At 39.6% G+C, this 24704-nt stretch overlaps 1 protein-coding gene across 1 annotated transcript in view; it reads left to right on the forward strand.

Annotated features, from left to right (window-relative positions):
- The first annotated feature begins 12207 nt into the window (after positions 1 to 12207).
- Positions 12208 to 24704, forward strand: part of wnt6b (wingless-type MMTV integration site family, member 6b) — a 41254-nt gene continuing 28757 nt past the window's right edge. The window contains exon 1 of the mRNA XM_022686670.2: positions 12208 to 13172. Coding sequence (XP_022542391.1) covers positions 13096 to 13172 — 77 coding nt within the window. The 5' untranslated portion in view covers positions 12208 to 13095. The remainder of the gene's footprint in view (positions 13173 to 24704) is intronic.

A 24704-nucleotide genomic window follows, 5' to 3' on the forward strand; every position in this document is an offset into this window, starting at 1 on the left:
CTTAAAAAGTTAAACGACTAACTTAAAAAGTGCACAAGAAGCTTATTAAAAACCACTGTTTAACCACCGGCTGCTACACTATGCAGAGTCTATGTATATATATGTCTATGTTATTATCAGTACAGTAATGGCAGCGCTCTGAGCTGAATCTAATGCTATAGGTTTTTAATAAGCTTCTTTTTAAGCACTTTTTAAGTTATTAATGCATCGTTTTAAATGTCAGGACTGTTCGGATTCTAGTAAGGAGGCGTGGAGCTAGTTTGAGCTGGATAACGGTGTAAAAAGAGATTTATCAGGGTAAATTATGCCCCATGTCACCCAGTCTGAAGGGTGTTTGGGGACAAACTGTTAAAATTTTTGGATCTCAGAACGCTGTGGGAGAACGGAGGTGTGCTTTTTATTAATCAAAAGTAAGAACTTTGACTTATCACATTTTACTACAATAAATAAAGTCTATTTTACACCAGCCAGAGTTCTTAATAGTTCTTTAATGTTGATCAGTGCAGGAATCTGGTAAATGCAGTGAGGGCTGCATCAGAATCTGACACTAAATTAAAGTGTCAACTAGTGTCAAATTTGTGAATTTGAGAGGAGATAAGTTGGCCGGCGCTGGAAAACCGACGCTCTGCTTTTACTCATACAGCATGTTTCCCCGCGGATCCGCTGCCAATCATCTGCTGCGAGTTTTCCTCCGAAGTTCATGCCTCCTGGGTGTTTACCCCACTTCCAGAGGCGTGTGGCAATATCGGCGTTTTATAACCGCAGCAGGAATTTCACCGATCCGAGATCTCGCGGGATTCCGGGAGGGACTGCGGCCGGATTCAGGAAAACAGGAGGTTACGGAGCAGCGGCAGCATGTGGTTCTGATTTGGTGGTAATTTTTTAAGTTGGAGATATAAAACATGGTGTGCAGCGGGGGTTTCTAATCCTATCAGATGATAATACTGGCTGGGGGGGGGGGGGTGGCTGAGGGGGTGGCGGACCCCCGGTTTGGCCTGTGGAGCTGAAAGAACGGAGAGGAACGGAGGGATGAGTGTGATTTATAGAGCAGAGCGACGGAGGAATCTCAGATTCTCAGTATTGAGAAAAAAAGTCCTGCTTTCCCCTCCCAGAACAACTGACTGCTCACTGCACTACACTCTACTGAATACAGTAACACAGCAGCGCAGCGCTGGGCGCGCCCCCAACCCAACAGAGGAACACACAGTCAGGAGGACGGATGGAGCTTCAACTGTGTTTGAAACTGAGCTTTACTTGTTTTTTTTGGGACAAAAAAATGAACAAATATTGAACATAGTACATGTAGTCAAACGTTTGGATATTTGGATATAAGTTTCCTACATTCCTACATAGTAAATTAATAGTGAAGTGATCTACACTCTAAAAAACAGAGGTACGATATGAGTACTTTTTTGGACTCAAAGGTACACTCTTCATAATTGTATACCTCAAAGGTACAATATTGGTCTTTACAGGGTCAGATTCGTTCCCTTTGAAGTACAAAGTAATTTCTAACAGCAATAAGTACAAATTTGTACCATTTAACCTGCAGCCAAAGGGTACATTCAGTATTCTGTATCACTGTACTAATAAACAATATATATTATAATTGCACATTTTTTATTTGAAAGCCAGACAATTTTGGATCATCAAGTTTTTGAGCCATATTTAGTTGATGATAATGTTTATAATCTTTATGATCTTTACTGGCACAAAAAACATGGGTACAAAAAAGGACTTTAACTGAAAGGTACTTTTTTGTACCTGAATATAAGGTACAGCCCCAGCGACAAGCTTTATACTCTTTTAGGTACAAATCTATACTTACTTTTCTTAGTGTGTATCAGACTATGAAGGAACACATAATGAATCGTGTAGTAACTTAAAAACAGCGTTAAACAAACCTAAAATAAAAATGTGTATGTTATTTAGTATAAATACTATAATCTATATCTTATGTACTGTATAATCTTGAATCTCTAGATACTACATATGATTCATTATTAACATTAGTATTAATATATATGTTATCATATTACATTACATTACATTACATTACATTACATTACATTTGGCAGACGCTTTTGTCCAAAGCGACTTACAATAGTCAAGTACAATGTAAAATAAGTTTAAAGGAAAAACATCTTTGGATAGGGATAAAAGGAGGACAAAGGGGAATAATAGGATAGAGGAGTGAAGGAGAGGAAGGAGGAAATGAGGTTAGTAGTAGTTAGTGTGTTAGAGGTGTTAAGAGAGTAAGTGCTCTTTGAAGAGCTCTGTCTTCAGGAGTTTATTAAAGATAGTGAGAGATTCTCCTGATCTGGTAGTAGAAGGTAGTTAGTTAGAGGTGTTAGGAGAGTAAGTGCTCTTTGAAGAGCTCAGTCTTCAGGAGTTTATTAAAGATAGTGAGAGATTCTCCTGATCTGGTAGTGGAAGGTAGTTTGTTCCACCATTGGGTTGGAACTCTGTATGAGAACAGTCTGGATTGCTTTGTGTGAATGTTTGGCAAAGCGAGGCGACGTTCACTGGAGGAGCCTTGTAGGCGATAGTAAGAGTGATGTCAGAACAGGCTCCTTCCTACCTGCACTCGCTCCTGAAGGCTTACGCTACCTCCCGGCCACTGCGCTCCTCCAGTGAACGTCGCCTCGCTTTGCCAAACATTCACACAAAGCAATCCAGACTGTTCTCATACAGAGTTCCCCAATGGTGGAACAAACTACCTTCTACTACCAGATCAGGAGAATCCCTCGCTATCTTTAAGAAACTCCTGAAGACAGAGCTCTTCAAAGAGCACTTACTCTCCTAACACCTCTAACTAACTACCTTCTACTACCAGATCAGGAGAATCTCTTACTATCTTTAATCAACTCCTGAAGACTGAGCTCTTCAAAGAGCACTTACTCTCTTAACACCTCTAACTAACTACCTTCTACTACCAGATCAGGAGAATCTCTCACTATCTTTAATAAACTCCTGAAGACAGAGCTCTTCAAAGAGCACTTACTCTCTTAACACCTCTAACACACTAACTACTTCTAACCTCATTTCCTTCTTCCTCTCCTTCAAAATATGTCATAGTAAGTCATAGTATGTCATAGTATCATTAATATGTGGTAAATTAATGTGTAATAAAAAATACATCTAAATGTAATCTGTAATAATGTTAATAAAATGAGCAATATTTTGTAGAATCAAATATTATATACATATTAAATAATTGTAATAAATATGGAATAAAATAAATAAGAGAGCACTTAAGTTTCTAAATCAGTTTGTCTGATTTTGCTATTTATAGGTTTATGTTTGAGTAAAATGAACATTGTTGTTTTATTCTATAAACTACAGACAACATTTCTCCCAAATTCCAAATAGAAATATTATTTAGAGCATTTAGTTGCAGAAAATGAAAAAGAAATGCATGAAATAACAAAAATACCTCAAATAATGCAAATAAAGAACACAAGTTCATATTCATAAAGTAGTTTTAAGATTCAGAAATCAATATTTGGTGGAATAATCCTGGTTGGTTTTTAATCACAGTTTTTTAATTTCATGCATCTTGGCATCATGTTCTCCTCCTCCACCAGTCTTACACACTGCTTTTGGATAACTTTATGCTGCTTTACTCCTGGTGTAAAAATTCAAGCAGTTCAGTTTGGTGGTTTGATGGTTTGTGATCATCCATCTTCCTCTTGATTATATTCCAGAGGTTTTCAATTTGGTATCTTATTTTTTTTCCAGAGCTGTATGTTCAGTATAGATTATTTCCTATATATTTCCTACAGTATAAAACATATGGAACGCATATATGTCTTGACAAGGTATAAAAACAAACCTGTACCATTGTACGTGTGTGTGTGTGTTTGTGTGTGTGTGTGTGTGTATGTGTGTGTGTGTGGAGAGATTCCCCTGGTCTTCAGAGGCCTGTTCCCAGGAAGACTTTGCCAAGACCCCAGGCTTAACACCCTGCTGTACTTTGAAATGGGATCTTTATTGTCCATAAAGTTTAAAGCCAAGTATGAAGAATTGCTCCGCCCAAACAAAACACACGTGCATACACACACACACACACACACACACACACACGTATGTAGAGAGCAGGAGGGAGGGAGGCGGCTCTGTCAAATTCATGTTTCTAATTAAGCCTCAGAGATATGATATGAAGCTGGAATACGATAGTCATTTTCATGACTCTCTTACTGTACAGAAAAATTACATTCATGCAGTAGCAGCTCTATATATATATATATATATATATATCTGTCTGTCTATAAAACATTTCTCTCGGATATTCAACACGTCAACTCATGGCAAAGAACTCTCTGAGGGTTGTTCCTTGTTCCTGCGTAAAGATGGAGCCTAGGCTATTGAAAGATTTCTACCACCCTAAAACTGAGATACATCATGATGGCCAACAAGGCCATGCAACAGTTTTGCAGGACGGGTTGCACTCAGATCAGACCTCCCCAGGGTTCACCAAAAGAAGCCGAGTCCACGGGTTCAGCGTAGTGTCCAAAATAGATGCATGAGTGCTGCCAGCATTGCTGCAGAGGTTGAAGAAGTGGGAGGTCAGCCTGCTGCCACACTGCATCAACTCTGCTTCTGAGACAATTAAACGGTCTCAGAAGGGAGCTTCTTCTGAAGCTGATGCACAAAAAAGCTCACAAAAAGTTTGCTGCAGATAAGCAGTCCAAAAGCATGGATAGAATAGTCTCATCCTGGTTGTATGATTGCCTGTACTGACATTCTAAACCAGAGTATGATCCACATTCCTTTCTGAAATTGGGCCACTCTGTAGTTTTCCAACGTAATATCGAACACAAAAACATCTCCTATAGGTGGAAATTGAAGGTAAAGGTGATGGACTGGCCAATGGATTTCTCCAGAACTAACACACTATATTCAAGTTTCTGTATAATACAATAAAATACAATACAATAAAATATTTACAGAATATGAGGGGTGTACTAATTTTTCTTTCATACAGTAAGAATAAATACAGTTTTTAATGTATAAAAAATGTCCAAATCTATTACAAACTGAAATATATGTATAAAAGCTGATGCATGCATTGCTGTTCTCTCTCTGCAGTGAATTTTGCAAAAAAAAAATGCACTATAGTTAAAAATAAACTGTATCTCAGTATCTGGTTCTGCAGTTAATCTGCTGTGAGTTTAAGCTACTGAGTAACTCAGAGTCAAATTCCTCCAAATATCCGCAAACACACGGCCAATAAAACCTGATCAGATTCTGATTCTGATTCTGCAGACTGAAATACAGTATTTCAGCATATTTTGGAGCCAGTCTCGGATCAGAACTGAGTTTTTCTACTCTATTTGTACTCTATTTGTCTAATGCCAAGCTCAGACTACACAACATTTTTGTCCCTCACGATGTTCACTATGTCAGATTAAGCAGTTATCTTCGTTTTGTGTCGTTCTCGGGGGACTGGCAACACTACACGTTAGTCAACGACCAATTATCGCCCGCGTCCTTGCGTGAGTTCGTAGGTCATCACGGTGGAAAAGCATAGAATCTGTAAAAGTAAAAAAAGAGGGAAAAGCGAGTGTGGGCTCCTGGGTTCCTGGGTGACCCAAATGGACATTACATGCTTTTTGTGCTCCAGAGAGAAGTTGAGGTATGGTAAAGATGTAGCTACTTAGGCTTCAGTGCCTGTAAACAGAATATCTCATGGATTAAATACATCAAGTAGATTATTAGATGATTATTAGATTATTCTTCTGTTTCTCTGGTCTAGAGAACTGCAGGAGCACTGTGCTGTTTTTTTTTTCTCGTGTCTACATCTGTGCACCACAGAACGCTCTGTCTTCCTATTGGTCAGAGTCAGGGAGCATGTCGCGGAGCAGCATCGTCAAACTAGGCAAAAAAACCCCCAAAAAAATCTAACATGCTAGTCTGTCCGTCGGACGCTCTGACGTCGTCACTCGCGTAAAATTACTGCTCTTTAACTGTGTCACACTACACGGACCTTTGTCGATCGCAACACTGAAATTCAGATCCGACGCACGCAATTTGTCGGCGCCGACAAAATTGGGTCACAATCGGGCTAAAATCGTGTAGTCTGAGCCAGGCATGACTTCAGATCATCTATATCAGAATATCCTAACCTTTTTTAACGTCCAAACCCTTTATAGGATTCAAAATACAATATTTTTCCCAAACTTACCATTAAGGAACCAACCAAAGAAGGTGTGAAAAGTATCTCCATCCATTACTCTGTAGCTAGAAGTGTAGATACTAGAGATAAATGTGCTACTTCTGTAAGAATCTATAAAGTATAAAACATATTCTGGTGCATGTGTTCCTGTATAGCTTTAATATCTTTGATATTAAATTTGCAATGTAAAAAAATCATAAAAAGAAATACAACACACTGAATGAGAAGAGGGGTATTCAAACTTTTGTTGGTACAATATCAGCAGTTTTATTTAGTGACATAAACACAACTTTGCTTTCACTAAATTCAGAAGGTAGATTGCTTTTTATTTTTACTTTTTATTATATATATATATATCTTATCAAGGCAAGCTGAACATCAGGGTGGAGAATTTTAGCAAAAACTGGCATTTAATGGAAATATGGTTCATCGTGTTGAATTGTTCATGCTGAATGTTCTTGTTTTGTATAAAAATACATTTATTATATCTTATTTTAGAACTTATTTTAATTATTAGTGTGATAGTGGTGCTATTTGTATGAACTGTTTAACCCTTTCAGACCCTACATCCATTGCAATGGACATCATGTATTTTCTTTATTTAAACCTTTTTAAAGGTTTTGTTGTATATTTAAGAGCTGTATCAAAATAGACCATGAACCAGCCAATGAACAAGTTTATAAACAAACAGTAGCTTTGCTCCGCCCACTGCACTGAAAAACAGTAGTACTAGAGCCATTTTGTACTATTTTAATGTAATTTTACTGTATAGGAATAGTTTATAATAATAACAGGGTCAATATGAAATCTTAAATGTTGCACACTATTAAATATTTTAGTTAATTGGATTTATTTGCTATACGGGACATTCCAGGATTTTGGTACATTTCCTGTCCCACCACTTAAATTTCAAATGTACGTATCCAAAATATCTAAATGACTATTTTCTGTGAAAAATGTACTTGTTATAAGACAAACTGTAAAATATGGTGGAAAAATAAGCTCCTTAGATATTATTCAAAAGACCGAATACCTTTGGAGCACCTCAAAAAATGGCCGTTTTCTCTTGTCCCTCACATTGGGTGATCAACTCCTTTGGCAAATTTAACTATTAAAATAAGCTCTAAATAAACGACTTCCTCTTGTATATTGTTGATCTGCATCTCCTTTACTTATGAAAACAACTTCTTTGGTCTACATTGTTTTGCATGTTACAGTTTTTGTGCTGTTTTTATGTCGTGTCCCACAACATGCGCTCAACCCTGTTACCATAAGGAATTTTACCTGCAGAGAAAGAGTTAAAAATATTTGTCTACTGGCACAAAGGAAGTGACATCACAAGGACATTTTCTGCCCACATGGCAAGACCAAGAGTAAGTGCTCTAACAATGTTCAGGTTTTTTTTCCAAATATTTTTGTCCAAGTTGTGTGTGTCACTCAGTGAACTCAACCCTGTTACTCGCAACCCTGTTACTGTAAGTTACCAAATATATTGCATAATCTAATTTTAAAAACTGCTTCGATACCTGAGCTTGACGAACTAAATTTTTGATAGTCTATTACCTTATTTAATAAATATATGACTAAAAATGATCACCCCTGAAATGTTCCAAAATATTTATTTTATAGTAGAATATTGGAGTCTTTTTTTTTTGCGCATAACAGACAGAAAACAGCATTCTTACATTTTTTTCATCACTAGAGATAACTTATGTCTAAATAAGTTAATATAAAATCTATAATAAATACAATAAAAGAGCGTCAGTGAGCAGAGTGGTGTGATTAGGAGGTTTCTCTGTAATTAAAGGATCTGAGAGGTCAGGTAAGTTATCTGTGATCTGTGATCTGATGATTCATTGATTAGTTGATTAATTGGCGCACCTGCAGCCACAGATCCCTCCAACCTCCGACTCCAAAACACATTACTGAACTTTACAGCCAGAGGCAAACAGCAGACCAATCACACACACACACACACACACACATTACACACAGGACATTACTACTGCTACCTGCATGCATCTGCTCCTACCTTGATCAGCTGCATCACGCTTCAGGAATGTAATAGTAAATCTGTTTCAGACTTCAAAAAAGAACAGGGTGGTCTTAGGTTTCAAACTCGGACCCTCCGGCCTCGTCCCAAACGACGGGGAATGCTAGTCCTGTCTGAGACTCTTAAAGACGCAGCTCTGCAAAATATAAATAAAGTTAAAAATATATAATTAAGAATATCATTGAAAAGATACTTTATTTCTGTAATTCAGTCATTTATATAGATGTATTAAACACACAGAGTGATCTAATTTAAGCATTTATTTATTTTATTATTGATGATTATTTATGGCTTACAGCCAATGACAACCCAAAAATCTGTGTCCCAGAAAATTTGAATATTATATAAGACCAAACATACTTTTAACAGTGTGGGCAGTGTGCAAAGTCCTGCTGGAAAATGAAATCTGCATCTCCATAAATGTTGTCAGTAGCAGAGGGAAGCTGTAAGATATGAAGTGCTGTAAGATTTCGTGGGAAAACAAAACTGCACTGACTTTAGACTTGATAATAAAACACAGTGGATCAACACCAGCAGATGACAGACATGACTCTCCAAGCCACCACTGATTGGTGGAGACTTCACACTAGACCTCAAGCAGCTTTTTTAATAATATATAATATATGAGTTACACATTTTTTTTACAGAATTATTGAAATAAAGTAACATTTCGATGATATTCTATTCTTTTGAGATGCACCTGTAAATGAATGTTACAATTAACATTTTTAGAACATTCAATCTGTAATGGTTATTCTTAGAAAGTCTTAGAACCATTATGGTGAGATAACAGTCAGCTTTATGATGTAGAGTCACCTGGAATTCAGGCTTTCAGTTAACAGCTGTGCTGAACTCATCAAGAGTTAATTACTTGAATTTCTTGTCTCTTAATAAAGTGTTTGAGAGCATCAGTTAAAGTAAAGTAGTGAAGAGGTAGAGTTCAATCAAGAGGAAGATGGATGATCACAAGCCACCACACCAAGCTGAACTGCGTGATTTTTTGCACCAGGATTAAAGCAGCATAAAGTTAGTTATCCAAAAGCAGTGTGTAAGACTGGTGGAGGAGAACATGATGCCAAGATGCATGATTAAAAACTGTGATTAAAAACCAGGATTATTCCACCAAATATTGATTTCTGAACTCTTAAAACTTTATGAATATGAACTTGTTTTCTTTGCCGTGTTAATATTCCAGCCTAAGTCATATATTGTTCTCTCATTCTCTCTCTCTCTCTCTCTCTGTTTCTCTTTCTGTTTCATCCTCTCTTGGTTTCTCTCTCTGTTTCTCACTTCATTTTCTTTCTCTGTTTCTGTCTCTCTCTCTATGTCTCTCTCTATTTCCCTCTATTTGTTTCTGTCTCTCTCTCTCCTTTAGTATCTCCCCTTCTCTCCCATTTCTTTCTTTCTTTCTTTTTCTTGATCTCCCACTCTCTCTTCAAGTTATCCCTCTCTTGGTTTTTTATTTAAAGTCTGAAAGCTCTGCAACTGTTTTTGTTATTTCAGGCATTTCTCATTTTCTGCAAATAAAAGCTCTAAATAACAATATTTGATTCAGAAACTGAAGTGGTCTCTTAATTTTTTCCAGAGCTGTGTTAAAAAATAATCATGTGATGATCAGTATCAGTGTGAATAAGTTTTCTGCTAAAGTTTTGCTGCTTTAATCCTCTAAACGAACAGCTGCCCTGAGAGCCATAAATTAGCGAAAGGCTGGACGCTAATGAGGAAGATGCGAATGACGATGCTGCGCTCTCTCTGATGGATGAGACGCCGGGCTTCAGGAGGTGAACAGTATCGGCTTCATCTCGGTTCTGCAGGATCACCCCGGGCGGCGGGCGGCCGCGTGCTTTCACTGACCTGATACGTCAATAAGTCATTTATAAAACAACGGGAGGCTGGAATATTAACACTGCTGCCAAATGAGATTCCATAGACCTCAACCATCTCCAGCTCCCAGCTCTGAATAAGCACAGCCCTCCCACATCAATCTTCTATAAACATCTGCCTTAAACATCTGTATTTAACCCTTTACACTGGCGGATTATTATTTATTAATAATATTAAAACTCCCTGTTTAAAATCAACTGCGATTTTACAAGCAACTACTTTAAATGTGGCTTCATATCACATGCATAATCTCCCAGCATTCAACATATCGTCACTGTCCAATGAAAAACAAGTATTTTTTTTATTTTTGTTGATTTTTAGTTTACAACATAATTTGAACCCACAAACTCTCCTTTACACTGTGTCGAAATTTCTCGATGAATCTACAAATAGAAATTCTCTAAAATGACCTGAAAAAAACTCGTTTTACATTGGCTTCCATTAAAAGTTTGAGTTTTTCTCTCTCTCCTACTTGTTTTTCATTGGACAGTGTCAAAATTTATAATAGTGATTAGAGATGGCAATTAAATGTGGTACATATAGCTTAAATCCCAGTCAAAAGTGCTGCCTTAATCATACATGTACCTCAGAAGTGCTATACTAATCATACATGTACCTCAGCTGTGCTGTTCTAATTATAAATGTACTTCAGCAGTCCTATTTTAATCATACATTTACTTCAGCAGTGTTATTATAATCATACACATACCTCAGTAGTGCTACTTTAATCATACATGTAACTAAGAGTGTTATTCTAATCATAACTTTAACCTAGCAGTGATATTCTAATCATTCATTTATCCTTTGGCAGTGCTATTCTAATCATAAACGTACCTCAATGGCTATTCTAAACATACATTTACCTCAGCAGTGCTATACTAATAATAAATGTACCTTAGAAGTACTGTTCTAATCAAACAATTATCTCAGTAGTGCTATTTTAATCATACATGTACATCATCAGTGCTATTCTAATCATACATTTACCTCAACAGTGCTATTCTAATCAAACATTTATCTCAGCAATGCTATACTAATCTGTTTACAGATAGATCTCTACCTTGTAAAATATGTTTTTTATAGCCTTATATATTTTCTATTCTTCTGTGTTTTTATATGTTTCTTATTGTGTTGTACTGTTGCTGCTGCCTAAATAAATAAATAAATAAAGTATCTATCTATCTATCTATCTATCTATCTATCTATCTATCTATCTATCTATCTATCTATCTATCTATCTATCTATCTATCTATCTATCTATCTATCTATCTATCTAATCATAAATGTACCTCAGCAGTGCTATACTGAAGATAAATTTACCTCAGTAATGCTATTTTTATTATACATTTACCTCAGCACTGCTATTTTAATCATACATATAACTCAGCTCAAATACAGTAAATACAATGTAACAAACTCATGAACCTCTGGTCTGGAACTTCAGGTGTAAATTGTTCTAAAAAGTCAGAAAACCTGAATCAAACCAGGTAGGTGTGTAGTATGTAATTGGGACACAGAACATGAGGACACTGGGTCGTGACGTCAGTCACTGTCAGTATCAGCGCGCTCCGGGTATTCACCTCATTACGCGCGCGCTGCGTTATCGTGTCCGAACGTGAAGAAGCTGCATTAACCTGTATATTCTCTCAGTTCATTTCCTGCACTGATTTAACTAGAGGGCATTGCGTGCGCTCTCTCTCTCTCTCTCTTTCTTTCTTTCTTTCTTTCTTTCTTTCTTTCTCTGTTTCTCGCTTTCTATCTTGGTTTCTATCTATTTCATTTGTTTTTTCTCTGTCTCTCTTTATCTTTCTCTCTATCTGTTTCTGTCTTACTCTCCTTCAGTATCTCTCTTACTCTCCCATTTCTGCCTCTCTGATTCTCTCTCTTTCTCCTTTTTTCTCTCTCTCTTTTCTCTTTCTATCTCTTTCTCTTTTTAGTTTCTGCCTCTCTTGGTTTCTCCCTCTGTTTCTCTCTCTCTATCTGTTTTTGTCTCTTTCTGTTTCTCTCTCTATTTCACTTTATCTGTTTCTCTCTCTTTCTCTCTCCTTCAATATCTCCCTTTCTCTCCCATTTATCCCTCTCTGATTCTTTATTTCTTTCTATTTCTTTTTAGGTTATCCCTCTCTTGGTTTCTCTCTGTTTCTCTCCCTCTTTCTCTCTATCTGTTTCTGTCTCTTTCTGTTTCTCTGTCTCTCTCTTTTTCTCTCTCGGTTTCCCTTTATCTGTTTCTTTCTCTCTCTCCTTTAGTACCTCTCTTTCTATTCCATTTCTCCCTCTCTGATTCTCTCTCTCTTTAATTCTGTCTCTTGTTCTCCCTTTTTTCTCTCTCCCATTTCTCTCTCTCTCTCTCTCTCTGATTCTCTTTTTCTTTCTATTCCTCCTCCTACTGACGCGCGTGAGTGCTTCAGTAGTTAATGATGGTGATGAGAGCGCGCGCGCCTCGTCTGTCCTGCTCGTCTCGTTTCGTCTGCTTCTGAAGTGCACGAGCTCGGAGCGCTAGTACTACAAAGGGACTGAACACGCGCGCAAAACACACGCGCACACACACGCAGGCGCGCGCACGGGGCGTGCTAGCCTCGTCACCTGGAGCTGCTGCTGCTGCGCGAGCCAGTTCTGGAGGTTTTGGAAGTTTTGCATTGCAGCGTTTGGAGACCTGGCACGCGCGCCTCCCTCGCGCGCTCCGTCTGTGCAGCAGCAGCAGCAGCAGGCTCGCGGGCTGTGGTGTTGGGGTTGGGTGCTGGTTCTGGTTCTGGTTCTGGTGCACTGACCTTCTCCAGATGATCGGATTAGAATCAGACTGTGAGGATTATCAGACGCAGATCAGCAGCAGGATGAAGGGAACGGTGAGGAGGTGAGGAGGACGCAGGCGGGAGATCAATCAATCAGTCAATCCCAGATTATTATCAGGGAACGGAGTTTTAGTCTGGATTATAATCCTAATTTTGAGGAGAACCAACATCAAAACAGCAGCTTTCTGCCATGATCCCCAAATCTAGAACCCAGCTGGCGTTCTTCTTCATCCTGCTGTGCCCAGTCAACATCATTGGGCTGTGGTGGTGAGTAGATCAAGATCAGAGGTTCTCACACTTCATGAACTTTTCAAACCACGCTGAAACTAAAACTAGAAAGGTACCACATACTTTTGCAATCTGCAAAGTGATTGATTATTGTTTCTGCTTAGTGCAGTATGCCCCCATAAACACTAGATCAATTATTCAGCTATTAATTCTAATGCAAAAACTACTGGGGACTGGTGTTCCCCAGGGTTCAGTTGTAGGGCTTAATAATCTTAATATTAATTAAGCTTAATGTTAATAATGTTAAATTGTTAATACATCAGGACAGTTTACAGGACTTACAGGACACTTTCTACTGTTCATTTGTTAATTAGCTAAACTGAATTCTTCAATTAAACAAAGTTGTGTAAGATGCATCTATTAGTTACTCTATATTAATTATAGATACATCAGGACAGTTTACAGTATTTACAAGACATATCCAACTGTTAATTAACAAGCATTAATTAAAAATACATCAGGACAGTTTGCAGACCTAACAGGACACTTTTGACTGCTAATGAACAAGCATTAAATAAAACACACCAGGGCAGTTTACAGACATTACAGGACACTGTTGACTGTTAATTAGCAAGCATCAATTAAAAATACATTAGGACATTTTGCTGACTTTACAGGACACTTTGCACTGTTAATTGGCAAGCATTATACCTATACTTTATACTGTTAATTAACCACAATTAAGTATGCACCAAGACAGGTTACAGACTTTACAGGACACTTTACACTTTTATACTTTTAATTAACCTTAACTACACTACATTACCATTAATTAGCCAATCTTATTATAATACATTTAAGAACCCAATAGTACAGTTTATAGACTTTTTACAGGACACAAAAATAATTATAATTATTATAATGAAATATATAATTAATATACTGGCAAACGTTAATTATATTAGTTAAGGTGGGTAAAGAACGCATCAGGACAGTTTACAAACTTTACAGGACTTTAATTAGTCACATTAGTTAACATACTGAATTTTACAAGACACTTTCTAATTTATACTGTTAATTATCCTTACTTAAATGCATTTACAGGACATTTTTTACTTTTAAGTAGTGAACATTAGTTTAACTTTGCATCGGGACAGTTTGCACCCTTTATGAGACACTTCCTACTATTGGTATTATTGATTACAGATAATTTAATAGAATTTAATGTTAAATATTTAAGTGAATGCTGCAAAGTGTGCCCACAGGATGTTTCACATGCCATCAGTGGTGCATGTAGCACAGACTGAGGACCTTTATACTGCATTTCTATTAGTATTAAAGTTTGCACACGGCACGTTTACTGTTTACAGGAAATGATTAGCCTTATAGTTTATTCTCTGAGTCAACAGATCGAGTGTGCATGCCTTTGTGTGTGTGAATAAGTGTGTGTGTGTGTGTGTGTGTGTGTGTGTGTGTGTGTGTGTGTGTGTGAATAAGTGTGTGTGTGAATAAGTGTGTGTGTGAGTGAGTTTACTAGTCTGCCCCCAATAGCACTGCTAGTGTCGACATGAAGCGAGAGGAAAATATGAGAAATCATCTCTGAGATCAGGTTAGTGTTGGCATGTGATGATGCACTCTCTCAAAAATCCCTCAACCTGTTTCACTATCAGCAGCCAAACACCCCCCCCCCCAACACCGCCCCCCCCCCCTCAGTAATAGCTCTAATTTATAGTCTGATACGCTGAGCTGATGGACGACTGCTCTCCAGATGTGTATCTCAGCTGAACTGAGTTAAGTTGAGTTGGGTTGAGTTGGGTTGAGTTGGGTTGTGCACAATGACAGTGATTATTATTGTGAATCTATTAATACTCTATACTTAATGTCTGTTGTGTGGATTCACACTCCTATTATAGCAGTGCACCTTTAGATACTGAACAATTCATACTGGGTAATAAATAATTCAAAGCGGACATAATTCATACTGGATGCTGTGGATAATGAATAATCCCGAGTGGGTATAAAACAACTCATTGTAGTCCTATAGTCCCGGAGTTCATATCAATTCATGCTGGATACTGAATAAGTCATCGTACAATAAATCTGTAGTTGTTTTTTTGATTTTTAATAATTTAATAATTGACTGAAAAATACATAGCGAATACAACATAATTCATAGTAGCTTCTGACAAATTCATAGTATATTTATCTTGAAAATTTATAGTGGTTACTAAACAGATAGTCATTGTAGATACTGAATAATTCATAACGGATAATAAAAAATACGTTATAGCATAAGTCATAACACATGCTGAATACGGAATTCACACTGGTTACTAAACATTCATTTGTAATAGATACTGAATAATTCATAGTGGATACTGAAACGTTAGTTAAAGCATAAGTCTTAGTAGATACTGAATAATACATTGCGGATATTAAATAGTTATAGTCTAATTCATAGTAGATATTATTAATACATAGTGGATACTAAAGATTTATAGTATACATCATAGTAGAGGATGGATAATTCATAGTGGGCACTAAAGATTTAGAGTATAATTCAAAGTAGATACTTAATCATTCAAAGTGGATACTAAAGATGTAGAATGTAAGTCATGACAGATTATGAATAATTCATAATGGATACTGAATAATTCATAGTGGATCCTAAATAGTTAGTTAGAGTGTAATTCATAGTGGATACTGAATAATTCATAGTGGATACAGAATAATTCATAGTGGATACTGAATAATTCATAGTGGATACAGAATAATTCATAGTGGATACAGAATAATTCATAGTGGATACAGAATAATTCATAGTGGATACAGAATAATTCATAGTGGATACAGAATAATTCATAGTGGATACTGAATAATTCATAGTGGATACTGAATAATTCACAGTGGATACTGAATAATTCACAGTGGATACTAAAGAGTTAGAGTACAATTCAAAGTAGTTCTGAATAATCCATAGTGAATCCTGAATAGTCAATTAGAGCATAAGTCATAGTGGATACTGGATAAATCATAGTGGATTGTAATTAATTCATAATGTAAATCAGTCAATCATAGCGGCAAAGGAAAAAAAAAACAGTAACTTATTAAAATTCATAAAATATAATGAATTATTTGTAGTATTTACCAAATAAACATATAAAATATCTGTTTCACTTGAATAAAGGATAGTGGATATATAATAATGTGTATTTACAGTAGTATATAAGGTGATTTAAGGTGATTTAAGGTGGCAGCAGTGTGTTTCTGGTCTCTGTGTTTGGAGAGAAAGCTGAGGTGGATCTGAGAGCAGCAGCAGCAGCAGCAGGAATTCAGGAATTCGGCTGATTGAATATCCTGAATTCACTTTTAGCTGGAGGTGCAGAAGTTAATTGGCAGGTAGCGGGTTTAGGGGGGGTCAGCGCTGGAATTTGAGGTAGACCTGCAGGCGATGGGTGTCATCATAAACCTGTTGGCCGCGGAGCGTCGAGCTCGCCCAGAGCCCAGTGTTTGATAAACAGAGGAGGAACGGCTACAGCAACACGTTCCTCTACACCAGCGCCTCGTTACAGCTCGCTCTACTCCACATTTACACCTCATTACTTCCTGCTGCTGCACCGCACAGCTCTCACAGTGTGTGTGTGTGTGTGTAAGAGTGAATAAGTGTGTTTACAGCCCAACGTTAGCTTGTCTTTGGTATTTGGAACATGTGGTGTAGAATGAGAATGGAATGAAACAGGTCATTTTAAATGGAATTAGTTCTAAGTAAACTTACATATATATATATATATATATATATATATATATATATATATATATATATATATATATATATATATATATATATATATATATATATACAGGGGTTGGACAATGAAACTGAAACACCTGGTTTTAGAGCACAGTAATTTATTTTGGTGACGGACAGTTCTGGTGGAAACAGGAGAGTTGAGTTTGGATACAATCCAGGTTAGCACCCGAACACCCCTTTCAGACAGCTTCCTCTTACAGCGTCCACAGTTAATCCTGTTGGATGTGGTTGGTCCTTCTTGGTGGTGTGCTGACATTACCCTGGATCCCGTGGCTCTTGATGCATCACAAAGACTTGCTGTCTTGGTCACAGATGCTCCAGCAAGACGTGCACCAACTATTTGTCCTCTTTTGAACTCTGGTATGTCTCCCATAATGTTGTGTGCATTGCAATATTTAGAGCAGAACTGTGTTCTTACCCTGCTAATTTAACTTTCACACTCTGCTCTTACTGGTGCAATGTGCAATTAATGAAGATTGAACACCAGGCTGCTCCAATTTAGCCATGAAACCTAAAATCCCACACTAAAATGATGACAGGTGTTTCAGTTTCATTGTCCAACCCCTGTAAATAGATATATATAGTTTCATCATTTAACATCTTTTTTATGGTCTGTGCGGTGTCTGCACTTGAGGATACTTTTAAAGTTCGGGAAATTTACTTAAAGTAAATTTTTCTTTACTTAGTTGAGTACTGTAGTTCTCGCTTTTCACAATCTGGATTCGAACATTACTCAAATATTCACTATTCACTGTATACCTGTAACTCTACCTCTTCACTACTTTACTTTAACTGATGCTCTCAAACACTTTATTAAGAGACAAGAAATTCAAGTAATTAACTCTTGATGAGTTCAGCACAGCTGTTAACTGAAAGCCTGCATTTCAGGGGACTCTACCTCATAAAACTGACTGAGAAAATCCAGCAGAGATGTGTAAAACTGATCTTCTAAAAACAAGAAGCTACTTTGAAGAAAGCACTCAGACAAAAAATGCTGCTGTGTTCAGACACAAAATACACGTTTTGCACATCATTAGTAATTGCGACTTCATTGTGTTTTATCGAAAGATAAAACTAACGTCCACATGTGTGGACAAACTGCATCATGTGACAATTACACTAATAATGTGACAATTAGCCCAAATAGCAAAGACAAATAAAAACAATGCATGTCATGAAATGGTTTGAGTCTTAGGAGGCTATATAGGGGTGAATGCGTATTATTGAAGTCAGATAGGATATAAATTATATAAAGGACAATATTATAGAAATAATATGCAGCACACAGAAAACACACACACACACACACACACCTGGAGGTCCAGTGGAGTTTGGAAAGACAATGATGCTCTCTGTGAGCAGCGGGTTATCTCTGTGGTCTGGCCGGCCGGTGCTGAGTGTGTGTGAGTGTGTGTGAGGGACAGCGTGCTGAGTGTGTGTGACGGGCGCTCAGATGAAAGGCTGGGGGATGAGTGAAGCTGCAGCCCTACGATCCTCCGGGGTCATGAGTTGGCACAGGGCCAGGAGTCTGCCGGACAGGTGTGTGTGTGTGTGTGTGTGTGTGTGTGTCTCTGTATGATCACCTAGACAGCACTGTGTTTGTATAGAGTGTACTTACTGACCTAATAACATCGGGCTGTGTCCCGAATCACACCCTGTTCACTCCGAAGTTCACTACTTTTAGCTGTGTTTAAAACTGTTGAAGAAGCACTGTTGCTATTTAAACTAGGCAGGTGGAAGGTGTGAGAATAGACTGTTGGCGGGGTGTAAGATAGCAATGAGCTTTGGAACGTGCCCTACACAGGGTGTTAGATAGGTCCATAAGACTCTAATCACTAAAGACAAGTGCATTCCTCCTCTAAGACATGGAAAACCAGGTACTACCACTTTCCAATTGAAGAAAAGCGCCTGTGTTAAGAAAATTTACTGCCAAGATAGCGATAAACGTCTGACTGTTGGTGTCTGTCTAGGTTGTATTCAGTCAGTGGAGCTCCTGTGTTTTCTGTTACCAAGATAAACAAGCAAAACTCCAGAAATGTACCTGAACACACCTCATTTCCAAAACACCACGCCCATCAGTGTAGATATATTCAGAAGCTCTGCTGCTATTAAAATGATGCAGGTGGGAAGTGTGAGAATAGACTGTAGGTGGGGTTGGTGTGAGATAGCAATGAGCATGACAAGACACCTAGCACAGGGTGTAAGATACGGGCCTTGGACTGTCCTGTGGGATATCTGTGTGTGGAGCTCCAGCACCTATGATTTTGCTTAAATTTACTGACCATTCCATAATTCGATAAATAAAAAATGGTGTGTAAAAGGTAATTATGCAATTTTTCTATTGAGTATAGTGAAGAAAAAATGTGATTCTATACATTTTTCCAATTCCCTAGTTTTTCATTTTTCATTTTTTTTAAATCTAGCCTCAAAGTTTAGAAAATGTAACAGATGGTACACATGTTACACTGAGAGCTCTGTCTTACACACATTGAAATGCTCATTGCTATCTTACACACCTCCAACAGTCTATTTTCAACTCCTTCCTCCTTCATTGTTTAAATAGCAGCAGAGTTTCTGAATATATCTACACTGATTTGCGTGGTGGTCTGGAAATGAGGTGTGTTCAGGTAAATTTTTGGCGTATTGCTATCTTGTCAACGCAGGAGCATGAACATGCACAGAATAATAAGTCAAGTCAAGTCAAGTCAAGTAGTTTTTATTGTCAATGCTGCATATGTACAGGACATACATAGAATTGAAATTACGTTACTCTCCTTCCCAATTTTACAGCAAGTACAGATAATGGATAATAAAGAAAAATAAAGAAAAAGGGGGAGACACTATGTGTACAATACAGCAGCAGGGACACAGACATACATGAGACAGAACAAGGTGCAGTAGTGGTGGGGGTGAAATAGATATATAAATAGAAATAAAAAGAGATAAATATATAATCTAAATCTAAATGAGTGGGAGACACTATATGTACAATACAACAAAAACACAATAGACATTTGTGAGACAGAAGATAATAGTGCAATATTAATGGTGATTAAGATCAAGTGACAATATAAATAGAACCCGTATAACAGTAGTGCAATGTTGTATCTAGCTTAAGGCTGGTAAAGTTCTTAAAGTTCCCAGTTCTTGGGGAATTAAAGTGTGTATGACAGTGCAGCGTAACAGTAGTGCAGGTATTGGGTGTGTAGTGCAGGTCTTTTACAAAAGTTACAGTACTGTGTGTGTTCTAGTGCAGAGTTTCAGTACTGTGTTGGTGGGAGGATGTGGGGTCAGGATGATGAGAGTGTGTGTGCTGTGGGCAGGATTGGGATGGGGGGTAGTGCGGGAAGAGAGTTCAGCATCCTCACAGCCTGATGGATGGGGCTGTCTCGCAGTCTGCTGGTCCTAGACCCGAGACTCCGCAGTCTTCTCCCTGATGGCAGCAGGCTGAAGAAGCTGTGTAGTGGGTGGGAGGGATCTCCTGCCAGACGGAGGGCTTTCCGTGTGAGGCGGGAGCTGTACAGGTCCTGAAGGGAGGGGAGAGAGGTGCCAACGATCTTCTCAGCTGCTCTCACGATGCGCTGGAGGGTCCTGCGGCAGGATGCTGTGCAGGCCCCGTACCACACGGTGAAACAGCTGGTCAGGATGCTCTCGATGGCCCCTCTGTAGAAAGTGGTCATGATGGGGGTGGGGGCTCCAGCTCTTCTCAGCTTGCGGAGAAAGTAGAGACGCTGGTTTGCCTTCCTGGCCAGTGATGCTGAGTTGGTGCTCCAGGAGAGGTCCTCTGTGACGTGCACACCCAGGAACTTGGTGCTGCTCACCCTCTCCACAGCAGTTCCGTTGATGGACAGAGGAGTGTGCAGTGTGTGAGTTCTCCTGAAGTCCACAACAATCTCCTTAGTCTTCTCTGTGTTCAGAGAGAGATTGTTGTGTTTGCACCAGGAGGCCAGGCGGCTCACCTCGCTCCTGTAGTGTGACTCATCGTTGTTGTTGATGAGACCCACCACCGTCGTGTCATCCGCAAACTTGACGAAGAGGTTGGAGGTGTGTTCTGGTGTGCAGTCGTGGGTCAGCAGAGTGAACAGGAGGGGGCTCAGTACACATCCTTGGGGAGCCCCTGTGTTCAGTGTGGTGATGCTGGATGTGTTGCTGCCAACCCGCACTGCCTGTGGTCTACCAGTCAGGAAGTCCAACAGCCAGTTGCACAGGGAAGTGCTCAGCCCCAGACTGTCCAGTTTGTGTATGAGCTGTTGGGGGATGATTGTGTTGAATGCTGAACTGAAGTCAACAAACAGCATTCTGACGTAGGTGTCTTTCTTGTCCAGGTGTGTGAGGGCTGCGTGGAGAACAGTGGAGATGGCATCATCGGTCGAGCGATTTGACCGATATGCAAACTGGTAGGGGTCCAGGGAGGAGGGGAGTGAAGACTTGATATGGTGCATGACTAGTCGTTCGAAGCACTTCATGAGGATGGGGGTGAGTGCAACCGGACGATAGTCGTTGAGACAGGATGGCGATGCCTTCTTAGGGACAGGGATGATGGTGGTGGCTTTGAAGCATGTGGGAACCACCGCCTGACTCAGAGAGGTGTTGTAGATGTCCGTATAAACCTCTGCGAGTTTCCAGGCACAGTCCTTCAGCACACGACCAGGAATGTTGTCAGGTCCAGGAGATTTTCGAGCATTGATCCTGCTGAATGCTCTCCTCACACTGTCTTGGGAGAGCGTTAGCACCTGGTCACCAGGAGGAGGGATGGATTTCTGGGCGGGTGTGTTGTTGAGTGGCTCGAACCTTGCGAAGAATCCATTCAGGTCGTTCAGCAGAGATGTGTCGCTGTTGCAGGTCTGTGGATGGGGTTTGTAGCCTGTGATAGACTGAATCCCTTGCCACAGATTCCGTGTGTCTCTGCTGTCGCTGAAGCGTTGGGATATCTTCTTGGAGTACTGCCTCTTAGCTTTCCTGATGCCGCGGGACAGGTTGGCCCTGGCTGTCCTCAGGCCTGCCTGGTCTCCAGCTGTGAAGGCTGCATTTCTAGCCTTCAGGAGCTTGTGGACCTCTCCTGTCAGCCATGGCTTCTGATTAGCCCGAACAGTGATGGTCTTGAGGTCGGTTACATCATCAATGCACTTGGTGATGTAGGCAGAGACAGTTTCTGTGTACTCCTGAATGTCCGTGGAGTTGTTGTGGGTGGCAGCCTCTCTAAACATGTTCCAGTCTGTTGTGCTGAAACAGTCCTGAAGTGCCTCTGAGGAACCCTCTGGCCACACTCGTACCTGCTTCAGAACTGGTTTGGAGACTTTAACCAGTGGTCTGTAAGCTGGCATTAGCATAATGGTGAGGTGGTCAGACGTTCCGAGGTGGGGGAGGGGGGAGGCTCTGTAAGCCCCTCTTTTTGTAGTAAAGACCTGGTCCAAAGTGTTGTTTCCCCTGGTTGGAAAGTCTATGTGTTTAAAAAGTCCAGAAAACACACTCTTTGGGTCTGCATGGTTGAAATCTCCAGCCAGAATGAGAAAAGCATCTGGGTGCGCTGTCTGCTGCTCACTGATGTACTGGTACAGTTCATTCAGTGCTTCACTCCTCACGCTGTTGTTGGAGGTCGGAGGGATGTAAACAGCAGCGATCAGCACGGCGGAGAAATCTCTCGGTAGATAGAACGGACGGCATTTGATAATCATCAGTTCCACTACCGGTGAGCAGTGTTTACAGACCACAACAACGTTCCGACACCAAGCATCGCTGATGTAAACACAGAGTCCGCCGCCGCGGCTCTTACCTCCGTCAGCTAGCGCGCGGTCCGCCCGATAGCATGTTAGCCTCTCCAGCTGAACGGCATGGTCCGGGACGCTGTTGTTGAGCCAAGTTTCTGTGAAAATATAAACACAACAGTCTCTCACGGTCTTCTGAGTTGACTCAAGTAAGCGGATGTAGTCCAGTTTATTGTCCAACGATCTTACATTCGCCAAAAGCATGGTGGGGATAGCTGGCTTGTGTGGGCTAGCTGCTAGCCTCGCTCGGATACCTCCCCGCTTACCGCGCTTCTGCCGTCTCTCCCGCCGCCTGTGGCGCTTCCATTGTGGGCGAGCTGCAGCGGTGGGGGTCGGTGGGGGTGCGGGTGTCCGGAGCACGCCGCAGGCTCGCAGCTCTTCTCGGAGATCGCGGTTTAAATCCAAAAGTGAGTTTCTACCGGCTTCCAGCAGAAACTCACGGCTGTAGGTGCGTTTCAGGACGTGAACGCACGACAAAGACGTACAAAAACAGGACAAAAAACACGAAAGCGCTGTATCCTCGGGAGAGCGAGAAGCCGCAGCGTGTGCACGCGCCGCCATCTTTGTTTTGAGAAAAATAACATGTCTAGTAAATATCTTGTAAATGAGCTGCTGGAGCGCCTTCACAGCATCAACCAGCAGCTCAGTTTCCTCTGCTTTGAGAGAAGCATTGGACACGTCCAGGTAGCTGCACAGTTAAAATAGCAAAATGGCAGAGTGCACCTGACTCTAAAAGGGAACGATGAGCAAGTGACACTCTTGGTCTCTTGATTGGTTTATTTCATGCTACACCCAAAATTAAACACACCCATGATTATGAAAATGAAACCCATGAAAATATATATAAAAAATAAGAGACAACTTAAAAATTAGTTTCTTTGATTTTACTAAATTAAAAACCTCTGGAATATAATCAAGAGGAAGATGGATGATCACAAACCATCAAACCACCAAACTGAACTGCTATTTCAATTTTTGCACCAGGAGTAAAGCAGCATAAAGTTATCCAAAAGCAGTGTGTAAGACTGGTGGAGGAGAACATGATGCCAAGATGCATGATTAAAAACTGTGATTAAAAACCAGGATTATTCCACCAAATATTGATTTCTGAACTCTTAAAACTACTTTATGAATGTGAACTTGTTTTCTTTGCTTTATTTGAGGTCTGAAAGCTCTGCATCTTTTATTTGGAATTCACACAAACATAAACCTATAAATAGTAAAATCAGAGAAACTGATTCAGAAACTGAGCGTCTGAGTGTCAGCATGCGTCTGCTCATCCCTGGACACACAAAGCCCTCTCTTCACCAGCGGCTGCAGCTCTTCTCACAGCTTCTTTCTGCAGGAGTTGCGTCTCATTCGGGGGACGGAGAGTTTTCCAATCAAGGGGCCGTGAGAGACGGGATCAGATAACGTTAGGCTGACAGGCGTTTGGCCCCGGGGCCCAGGCTTACTGTGTTTCTCCTCTGGCTGCTGCTCTCAGGGTGACTGAGCGTTCTGATGTATGACGATATATTTGATGTGATGAAAGATCATTTAGTTTTATTCTCTATTATCTACATCACTGCGCATCATCAAAGGTGTGAAAAGTATCTGCATTTATTACTCTGTAGTCGAAGTATATTGTAGTTACTAGTGTTTAACCCTTGTGTGGTGTTCGGGTCTGTGGGACCCGTTTTCATTTTTCATCAAATGATACTAAAAAAATATTTTTTCTAACTCAATCTCATTGGCATTGGCTCATTTTTTGTGAAAAACATATATCAAAACACATTTTCCATAAACACACACTGTACACCCCCCCCCCCCCCCACACACACATTTATATTACATACAGTATGTTTGGCCAAGGGCTAATAAACATTGCTTCATTTGTAAATTTGAAACTAAACAAATTTTCTACTCATATCTTGAGTTTAATTCATTTTCTTTTACATTTTATTAAAAAAATAATAAAAAAAAGAGTAGCACTTTTTAAAAGAAATGTAACATAAG

Source organism: Astyanax mexicanus, chromosome 11 (genome assembly GCF_023375975.1).
Source record: "Astyanax mexicanus isolate ESR-SI-001 chromosome 11, AstMex3_surface, whole genome shotgun sequence".
Classification (NCBI taxonomy): domain Eukaryota; kingdom Metazoa; phylum Chordata; class Actinopteri; order Characiformes; family Acestrorhamphidae; genus Astyanax; species Astyanax mexicanus.